Source organism: Humulus lupulus, chromosome 4 (assembly GCF_963169125.1).
Source record: "Humulus lupulus chromosome 4, drHumLupu1.1, whole genome shotgun sequence".
Classification (NCBI taxonomy): Eukaryota; Viridiplantae; Streptophyta; class Magnoliopsida; order Rosales; family Cannabaceae; genus Humulus; species Humulus lupulus.
In genome coordinates, this window is record NC_084796.1 from 195,722,067 (window position 1) to 195,732,928 (window position 10,862).

Sequence of the window (10,862 nt, forward strand, 5' to 3'; positions counted from 1 at the left end):
GACAAATGACTTGGTGGGGAAGATGTTTGTACAGAATAGGCTCTTCCCAATAGTAATGCATGACTCAGAATAAAACCTTTTCAATTGTTGCCTAGACATCTTTGGAGGTATAATGTTGGTAGCTATGAAGTTAACATAATTTGCAAACCACGGTACCTCATTACTAGCCTTCACTTCAAATAACTGCTCATCAGGAAAAGCATCATTAATATGGAATTTTTGCATACTTGAACTCTAATCAACCTCTAATCTAGACAAATGATCTACCACCAAGTTCACAGTCCCTTTCTTATCTCTAATTTCCATATCAAACTTTTGTAACACTAGAACCCAACGAATAAGACAAGGCTTCGCATATTTCATGGTCATGAGATACTTAAAGCAGAATGATCAATGTATACAATCACCTTATTACCATTTAGATATGACCTAAACTTATCAAAAGCAAACACAATGGCCAAGAGTTCATTTTCTATAGTTGCATAATAAACTTGAGCATCATTCAAAGTACGACTTGCATAATACATCATTCTAAATACCTTATAAACTCTTTCACCCAACACTGCTCCAACCGCATAATCACTCGCATCACACATCAACTCAAATGGCATATCCCAATTAGGTGCAACAACTATGGGCGATGAAGTCAATTTCTCCTTAAGTATCTTTAAAGCATAGTGACACTTCTCATCAAATTCAAAAGGAACTCCATTCATCAGTAATGTAGATAAAGGCTTTGAAATCTTGGAACAATCTTTAATGAATCTTCTATAAAACCCCGTGTGACCAAGAAAGCTTCTCACTCCTCTAATTGAGAGATGAGGTGGTAAATTCTCAATCATTGAAATATTAGCCCGATCTACCTCAATTCCCTTACTTGATATCTTGTGCCCTAGAAAAATTCCTTCCTTTACCATATAGTGGCACTTCTCCCAATTCAAGACTAAGTGTGATTCCTTACATCTCTTCAGAAATAGCTCCAAATTGGCCAAACAGTTATCAAAAGAAGAACCATAAACAAAAAATCATCCATAAAGATCTCAATACCCTTCTCTACCATGTCAAAAAATATAGCCATCATACACCTTTAGAACGTGGCAAGTGCATTACAACGTCCAAATGACATCCTTCTAAACGTAAAAGTACCATACTGGCAAGTAAATGTGGTTTTTCTCTTGATCCTCAGGTGCAATAACAATTTGATGGTATACCCATCTAAGAAATAATAATAGTTATGGCCCGCCAACCTATCCAACAATTGATCAACAAAAGGCAAAGAGAAATGATCTTTTCTAGTGGCCTTATTCAGTTTACAATAATCTATACATATCCTCCAACCTGTCACAGTACAAGTTGGAATCAATTCATTATTCTCATTCTTAACCACCGTCATTCCTCCCTTCTTTGGAACTACTTGCACTAGACTCACCCATGCACTATTTGTTATTGGGTAAATCACTCCAACATCTAACCACTTAATAACTTCTTTTCTTACCACTTCCTTTACTGTTGGATTTAATCTTCTCTGAGCATCAATTGTTGGTTTAACATCATCTTCCATAAAAATTCTATGTATCACAGTCCATGGGCTTATTCCCATTATCTCAGGTAGAGTCCATCCAATAGCAGTCTTGTGAACTCTTAATACCCTTAATAACTTTTCCACCTCCACCTCAGAGAGAGATGAAGATACTATATCTAGAAGGGTCTCCTTTTCTCCAAGATATGCATAGGGTAAATGCTCTGGCAAAGCCTTCAATTCTAAAACAGGTGGTATCTCAATGGACGGTAGTGGTCTCTCTGGCCCTTGACCAAGTTCTTAAAACCTCTTTTCTCTCAATGGTCCATACAATTTTATTCAATTCAAATAACTTAGTGCCTCCTCACAATCCTCTTCATCTACGTCATTGACTGTAAGACTCAGCTCAAGACGATCTAACTTGCCACTGCTCCATCTATCACATCAACCGATTAGCAACTATCACTCGCCCTAGGATAAGTCATGGCCTTAATTACATTGAATGCTTCTTCATCTCCTTGTACTCTCAACTGTAATTCTCCTTTTTGCACATATATTAAAGCTTGCCCAGTTTCTAAAAATGGTCTCCCCATAATAATTGGGACATTCTCATCCTCCTCCATATCAAGAACAATAAAATTCGCCAAAAAAATAAACTTATCCATCTTCACCAACATATTTTCTATAATACCTCTTTGGTGCTTGACTGGTCTATCTGCCAGCTGTAATGTTACTGTCGTGGGCCTAGCATCTCCCAACCCAAGTCTACGGAATACGGACAATGGCATCAAATTTATGCTTGCCCCCAAATCACACAACGCATGCTTGCATTCAAACTCACCAATGATGAACGGTAAAGTAAAACTACTAGGATCTCTTAACTTTTGTGGGAGCTTTCTTTGCAAAATGGCACTGCACTCTTCAGTCAATGCTACAGTATCATAATCTCCCATCTTCCTCTTATTAGACAGGATCTCCTTCATAAACTTGACCTAGCTAGGCATCTGTTCTGGTGCTTCAACGAAAGGTATGTTAATATGTAGCTTCTTGAACACCTCTAAAAACTTCACAAATTGTTTATCTAAAGTTTTCTTACGAAGTCTCTATGGATAAGAAATATTTATATGATGTTCAATGCTCACTGGTGGTACCACTTCTTTCTCTGGAAGGCCTTCAATAACCTTCTCTTCACTAGACTTTTTTCCTACTGTGCCTTGTGCCTTTTTCTTAACTCATCTCCTCTGACTGATTTCTCTTGGGCTCTTCATACTGTGTTCCACTTTTCAAGGTGATGGTTTGACAGTGTTCTTTAGGATTCACCTCAGTAGTGCTAGGAAAATTTTCTTGAGCTCTATTTCTCATCAAAGTAGCCAACTGCCCTATTTGAGCCTCCAAACTCCTTATAGATGCCCTTGTCTCGATCATGAATTGGTTCAGTACATAAGGTTGTGTTTCAAGTTGTTTCATGGGCATTGTCTGTTGTGGTGATCTATTTTGTGGTTGATAAAAGCCAGGGGGAGGTTGTTGATAAGATTGTTGGGATTGTTGGAAAGGTTGTTTATTTTGTGGAGGTTGATATTGTGGCTAAGGTTAAGGATAAGGTTGTTGTGTGGTTTGATTATTTGACCAAGAAAAATTTGGGTGGTTCTTCCAACCTTGGTTGTACGACGTGGAAAAAGGGATATTGTTTTGTCTTTGGTAATTTCCTATGACTTGCACTTCTTCCACGGGCATGTTATTCATATCTAGGACAGGGCACTAATTTAGTGGATGGGCACTTCAACATGTCTCGCATAAATTTTGTAGTTGCATGGCTTGGGATGGGAGATTTGTCTATTGTAATTGTTTCGTTAAAGCTGCTACTTGAGTTGTAAGCATGGAAATATCATCCAATTCAATCATACCAGCCACCTTCTTTGGATATCCCCTCTTAATTGGCCACTGGTAGTTATTCATTGCCATCTCCTCTAACAATTCATAAGCTTCATTATTACTTTGGCTCATGTAAGCACCTCTTACTGGAGCATCTATTATGGTACGTGTAGTACAATTCAACCCATTATAAAAGTTGTGGACCAGCATCCACTTCTCTATCCCATGATGTGGGCACATCCTTAACAAATCTTGGAAGGAAAAAATTTGCAAAGAACTTCTGGGCTAGTTCCTCCAATATTGTAATAGAATTGGCTTGCAGCGAAATTAACCAACTCTTTGCTCCTCTCTTAGTGAAAATAGGAAAAGTCTCAGTCAGATCGCATCATCACTCACCCCATTCATCTTAAAAGTTGCACACAGCTCCAGGAAATTGGCTATGTGCAAATTAGGATCTTCAGTAGGCAGCCCCCCAAATTGAACAGTAGACTGCACCATTTGTAATATTGTCGACTTGATCTCAAAGTTATTAGCGACAACTATGTGGTGTTGAATGCATGAATGCACTCCCGTGACAGTGGGAAGCACATAATCTCTAAGCTTCCTTGGTCCTTGTTCCATAGGGACCTTTGCAAGGTTTGGAATATTATTGGCATTCACAGCATTGTTCGTTGCATTCCCTTGATTGTCAGCCATGGCAAAGTCTAACCTTCACATAATCTTTTGGTTTTGTCTGCAAGTCCTTTCAATTTCAAGAACTACCAGTACCAGTTCCTTTTGTCTACTTCGTCGCATATACTAATGTTTCCTCAAAGCACAACATACCTACTATGCATGTGTCGCGACTCTAATTCTTCAATTAATAGCATCGTAGTTCCAAAAGTTTGCGCTGCGGCCCTCGTTTGCCTACAACCTTATGCTCTTTGTTTCATCGCAGCGCCGCAACTCTAATGTCCAATTTTTGCCAATTTAATTCTTTTGGGGGCCATCATAGTATTTTCATCAATTCTTCTGTAAATCCTGAAATATCAACAAACAAAGGCAACAAAAGCATCATACTGCATAAAGATAATTAAATAAGTTCAAAAATTCCCTAAAATTACCTTCTAAAACACTATAAAAATTACTCATCAAGAATATATAATCTTTAATTGATTTATCATGTAGAAATAAGTATTAAAATAGTAGTAATTAAAGCAATAAAGTACCAAATGGCAGAGGAAAAAAATGATATAGTACCAAAACAATAAAGTTAAATAGTATTTCATTGATTATTAAAACCATTATACATAAAGCAGTCTCAATCAACCTCAGTTATCAGTTTCATAATGTTACAGTTCTGAAGTCAATGACTCGATGTATTTAGTTTCTCAAAGAACAAAGAAACGGATGTTTTCAAAACGACAATGAATTGCTAAAAAGAATAAAATAAAATGAAAACGACAATGAATGAAATCAGAACAAATAAACTGTAATCGGTAAGCAAGCTCCACCAAACTACGTGTCGTTTCTTTTGTCTAGCATTGTGGAAGATCTTTTGGAGGTGGCAAGATAGATTCACTTGGCAACTTCCCATTCTCAACAACAAAAGCCATTTTCAAACCCCACATTGTATGCAACTCAAGGTGACAATGCATAAACCACACACCTATATAAACACATATAGTTATACACAATCAATATAAATATTCGAGTGTACTAAGTGTTAATAAACGACACTGTTATATTGATATAAAAAAGGAATATTAGCATAAATTCTACAGTATTTTTTTTATTATTTTAAAATTCAGTCCTTAAATCAAAATTCACAGCAACAATTAAATTTTTTATTATTTATTTTTTCACAAAAATCATAATTTTTAAATTAAATATTATGATTTTTTAATATACAATATGATGTGTAATTTTTTTTTTCAAATTGCATAATATATAGAAAGTATAAAAAATTTCCATAAAAAGGTTAGAATTTTGCTAAAAAAATTAACTAATGAGGACTTAATTGCTATTATTTTTTAAACTCAAAAACCTAGGGCATGTTTGATATTATTTTTTGTTTTCAAAATTGTGTTCTAAAAAATGAGAACACAAAACAGTTTTTGTAATTTAAAAAAGACAAGTTATTTGATTAATGTTTTCTAAAAATATTTTTTTAGTTTTTTTTTAAATCTTATATAAAAAAATAAATAATATATTTACAAAGATAATTTTTTTTTTAAAAGTTTGTAATAAATAATAAAATAAAGTAATGTGAAAAAAATGATGAAAAATAAGGAGAGAAAAAAAAATAAGAGATTTGATGAGCGAGAAAGTGATCATAAAAAAATTGAGAATAGAAAAAGTAATACGAGAAAAATATAAGAGAGAAAGTGATGAGAAAGAAAGCGAGAAGAAATAAAATGATGTGATAAGAAATGAAGAGAGAGAAAATGAAGATATAATAAATGATGAGAGAGAAAATAAGGAAAGAAAATTAGAAGATAGAAAGTGAAAAAAGAAAAAATGATGAAAGAGAGTGAGAGCAAAAATAAAGAGATAGAAAATTATGTGATAAAAAGTGTGGAGAGAGAAAGTAACGTGAGAATAAATGATATAATAATAATTAAAAAAGTGATTTAAAAAAAAATAAACAACTTTGTTGAAAATAATAAAAAAAAAATTTTGTTGTTCTCAAAATTGTATCTTTTTCGCAACTTTGTTTTTAAATTTATTTTCTGAAAATAATGTACTTTTAAAAACAAAAAACTGTATTTTTTTTTAGTTAAAGAGTCAAACCAAAAAAAATTATATATTTACTCACCAGGATTATCAGCTCTGAACCTTATGGCAGTCCAGCCACCAGTAGGAACACCAATAGTATTTCTCTCAGGAGGGTCAACAAGGTTAAACTTTGCGGTGTCATTAACAGGGTCAAAATTCCCAACCCCACTCCCAACCACAAAGAAATTATATCCATGAAGATGAAAGGGGTGGGACTCAACAGTGAGAAGATTGGTGTCCTGCAATACCAGCTCAATACTTGAATTGTAGGCCACCTTACTGAGCCTTGTCCCTAAAGAAGTACCGAGATTGGCAGTCAGTGGCGCGCCGGTGTAGTTGAATGGAACCGGGGGTTTGTCAGGGAAATTTGCCCTAAAAACACCTGAAATGTTAAAGTAATGTGCCTCCAAAAGCCCTACTTGAGGCATAACAAAGGTGATGTTGTTCAAAGAAGCTGCAAACTGAGTCCCATTTAGGCAAGTTGGGCAGGAGTTTTGGCCTAAACCAATGGTGTAAAAGAGGTGACGGTCTACTTTGATGGGGACTTTAGCTGGAAAATGTGGTGTGTTCAAACTCTTGAGCTGGTTGTTGTAGTTGAATGCTACATTGGTGTCGTTTGGAGCTGGGAGTTGTGGCAAGATTGGTAAGACCGTGTTTGGAACACCTTTGTATTGTAATATGCCTGTCACTGTCTTGTTGTCCACTGGTACTGGTGCGTCCATGAATGGCCTGGCTGCCATGAAATACCGGTTTGGAGCTTGGTCAGCCTTGACAAGGACGTTGGTGGTTTGGCCTGGCGCAATTAGCATTGACTGTGTTGCGAAGGGCTTTGTGTAGACTGCATCTATCTCAACCACTGTCATGTTATGTCCAGCTATGGCGAAGAAAAGTTCATCATTAAGTGCAGCGTTGATTATTCTCAGGAGGTATGTTTTTCCCCTCTCAACTTCCATAGCAAAGGTATCTGAAATAAAAATGAAGATGAAAAACGATACATAATAAGTTGTCGTTTTGAGCAAAAATATCAAGCCAAGCAATGAGATTTTATATATATATTACGTTTCTCTGAACAAGGGAAGAGAGGCCCTGGTTTTCCATTAATGGTATGAGCATCTGATTGTGGTGGTGGCAACCCCAACTTATTTGCTTGGTTAACACTAGTTTCAACATCTGTGTTCCACCACTCCCCTGCATATTATATAGATCGAAAAAAAATTAGAACAGTCGGTGAATATAGATAATAGCATGCTCGACAGAGTGTCAAATTTGTTGAAAATAATACGTTAAGAAGATGATGCTAAAAAAATCATTCTATATAATCTTTGGTTGGTTATATATTAACAAATGATGAGATTTAGTTAAGTAATGAGTTACCAACCTAAAATGATATTAGCTTCTTGGTGAGGTTGAGGAAAAGGGAATGAAGCCCCTTGTTTAGGCATTACAACAATGGCACCATAAACCGTAGCTCTTAGCCACAAAATATGTGCATGCCACCATAATGTACCACGTTGATCTGTAACATTGATATCATAAGTGTAGCTGTGACCAGTCTTGATTGGACATTGTGTTATGTATGCTGGTCCATCCGCCCAACCATTGCGAAGCTGCTTCAAACCATGCCTGTATACACATAAACATTTTGTTATATATATAAATATATATAATTATTCAATAAATATACGATGAAAAGATGAAATAACATTAATAAGTACCAATGAATGGACATGTTATATTGATCATGGTTAGTGACATTGATGCGAAGTCTATCTCCTTCTCGGACATAAATAGTAGGCCCTGGAAACAGTCCATTTACTGTCACTATTGGTTTGGCGTGGCATAACCGGCTCACATTCTTCACTTGGATCTGTATTGATGAATTAATTAATAATCATATTAAGTATACATTAATTTGACAAAAAACCCAAGTTAAAAACCATGTTATATATATAAATATGTATATACTTACATCAAACTGGTACTTTACTAGAGCAGCTTCAGATGTGGAAGAAAGAAACCCAATAAAGAGAAACAGAAAAATAAGTGAGGCTGCTCGGTACATTATTGCCATGTTAATGTGTTATTGAGCTTGATTGGTACCATAGAAGACAAATCAATTGAATATTTATGCAAATAAGTAGCTAGATAGCTAGAGGTCATATATGGAAGCTAGGTACGTTTTCGGAGAGGGTTGTTGTTGAAAGAGAGCTGGCAATATAATATTTGATCATTAGGTAAAGCAAAGGCTCCATGAGACTTTAAGAAAGCTTGGAAGCAACTTTTTATAGAGAGAGTACCTAGAAAGGTTATGCAAATTTGACCATATATAATATATAAGTTTGGTTTAGATTATTGTAAGATAAAATGTAGTTTGAAGGCTTGCTTTTGCTGGGATATGGCTTGCTTTGCAGCTGCTTTGTGTACGTCTCAGTCTTCAACTTTTAATATAGTTACAAAAGATGTTGGGTGAGTGACAATGACAATATATATGTATTCATCTCTAAGCTATAGCTGTATAAAGTTATTGGAAAAAAAATGATCATGTTAAAAAAGTTCCACCATAGTAGAGAGGTCATGTAAAAATTACAGTCAAATCCCTTAATTGTACTAAAATTATAATACATTTGCAACACACATATCTCCTCTTTTAGTTAAATTTAACTACAAGTTTACATTTGGGCACTATTAAAATTTCATTTATTTTGAATATTTTCTATTGACAACACTGTACATTATGATAATGATAATAATAACATAAATATTTGATTGATTCTTCAATTTTTTCTTTTTCCCAGGTGTGACCGAAATTATTTTGGTCTATGGAGTGTCATTACGATTTCAACGTAGAATAGGGGTGTAAATATAATTTTCTTTTGGTAGAATAAGGGTATATATGACTTTTTCATTTTTTTGTTTGTGAATGCCACAAAGACAGGGGAGTCATTCATTGGATTCAAAGAGACATACAGTGTTCTAAATAAAGATTATATTAGGACATAACAAAACCCGAAACCAACTACAACTCTGAAAAGAACAAAAAAAACACAGCCGATAAACAACAGAACACACAACACAAAATACACGGTAGAAAATAGAGATCGTTCATTAATATGGAGACCTTAAGGAGGGAAAACTCAGTGGTAGTCTTCAAGCACACTAGGATTGATTCTTAGAACGTCCACTTCTCCTGATAGGCCATTAGCAGCAGCATATTTCGCGAGATTGTGTGCCACGTAGTTGAGTGCCGAGGGATCTTCTTCAGGTTCCATTTGTCGAAATGGATTGTATATTGCTTGAATTCTTCAGTAAACTCCTCCAATAATCGAGATTGGAATCTAACTGTTTGATTAAACGGATCCACAACCCAAATATTATCGCACTGGAACATCACTAACCTCTTTAAGGACTGAATAGCCTCTTTGGCCGCCTTTAGGATAGCCTTAGCTTCAGGTCATTAAATGTATCTTAAAAAGTGTTATGTGTTAATAGAAGAAAAAATATTTACTATAACTCTCAAAAAGTATTATTAAATATAATTTATAACATTTTAGCAAGTGTTAAGTCAACCATGTTATTAAAAGTTTCGCCATTTAATTACTTTTTTTACATGTTATTAAACAAACTTTTTTAACGGTTTTTGGATGTTATATATTAAATGTTATGATTCTTTATATTAAATATTTTATTTCATTTAATTACATTTTCAAAATGTAATCTTATAGTTTATAAGCAAACTTTCAAAATGTAATCTTATTAATTTTAATTACATTTTGAAAATGTAATATTATTGTTTTTAATTACATTTTCAAATTGTAATCTTACAATTTTTAATTACATTTTTCTTATGTTATGTGTTAAGGAAATATTACATTTTATCCTTGTTATAAATTCCTAATAATAACTCTTTATTGATGTTATTTTTTTAGTTTTTTAATACGTTTGAAGTGAAATTATCAAATTTTACAATGCCTATTATTTGTCCTAATAATATAATTAGAATTTGATAAAGTCAAATGTATTTTCTTATATAAACTAAAATATCCAATTCACTTGTCCTATATAAAAAAAATTAAATGCAAAATACCATAATAAATGTACTCATGCTTAGAATATAATGTCTAACAAGTCCGATAAAAGACAAATTGTAACATCTATCCTGTATTTTTTCTTAATTAATTGCAAGCATCCAAGTCTTGTGTTGCAATCTTCACCACCTATATAACATAGAAAAAAAATGCAATTAGAAATAAAATTCACATCTTATCTTTATAACCAATAAGCACAACAGCCAGATGTTATTTTTCTATAAAAAAACGACATGAAAACAACATAATATCTACCATTCAATAAATCATAAATTTTAAAACATACAATTAAATCTCATATTTTCATAGAACAATTTCATAAACAATGGTTCCGTTTGGTAAAATTTTTGCTTTTAAATTTTTTAAACTAAAAAATAAAAATATATTTTTGTTTTATGTTTTTTGATTTTTATAAAATAAAAATGTGTTTGGTAAAAATGTGTTTGGTAAAATGGTTCCGTTTGGTAAAATTTTTGTTTTTAAATTTTTTAAACTAAAAAATAAAAATATATTTTTGTTTTATGTTTTTTTATTTTTATAAAATAAAAATGTGTTTGGTAACTATTTTTGTTTTTTGTTTTTTTAAAATAAAAATAAAAATGCGTTTGGTAACTTTTATTTTTATTTTT

The 10,862-nt window shown here is 33.3% G+C and overlaps 1 protein-coding gene across 1 annotated transcript; it reads right to left on the minus strand.

Moving 5' to 3' along the window:
• Positions 1–4,638: 4,638 nt before the first annotated feature.
• LOC133829350 (laccase-11-like) lies at positions 4,639–8,261 on the minus strand. The gene is made up of 6 exons (XM_062259133.1): positions 8,118–8,261; positions 7,864–8,015; positions 7,527–7,771; positions 7,208–7,336; positions 6,189–7,112; positions 4,639–5,039 (listed from the first exon to the last, which is right to left on the minus strand). The coding sequence occupies exons 1-6, from the start codon at positions 8,217–8,219 to the stop codon at positions 4,909–4,911; spliced, it is 1,683 nt and encodes a 560-aa protein (XP_062115117.1). The 5' UTR covers positions 8,220–8,261; the 3' UTR covers positions 4,639–4,908.
• Between the last annotated feature and the right edge of the window lie 2,601 nt (positions 8,262–10,862).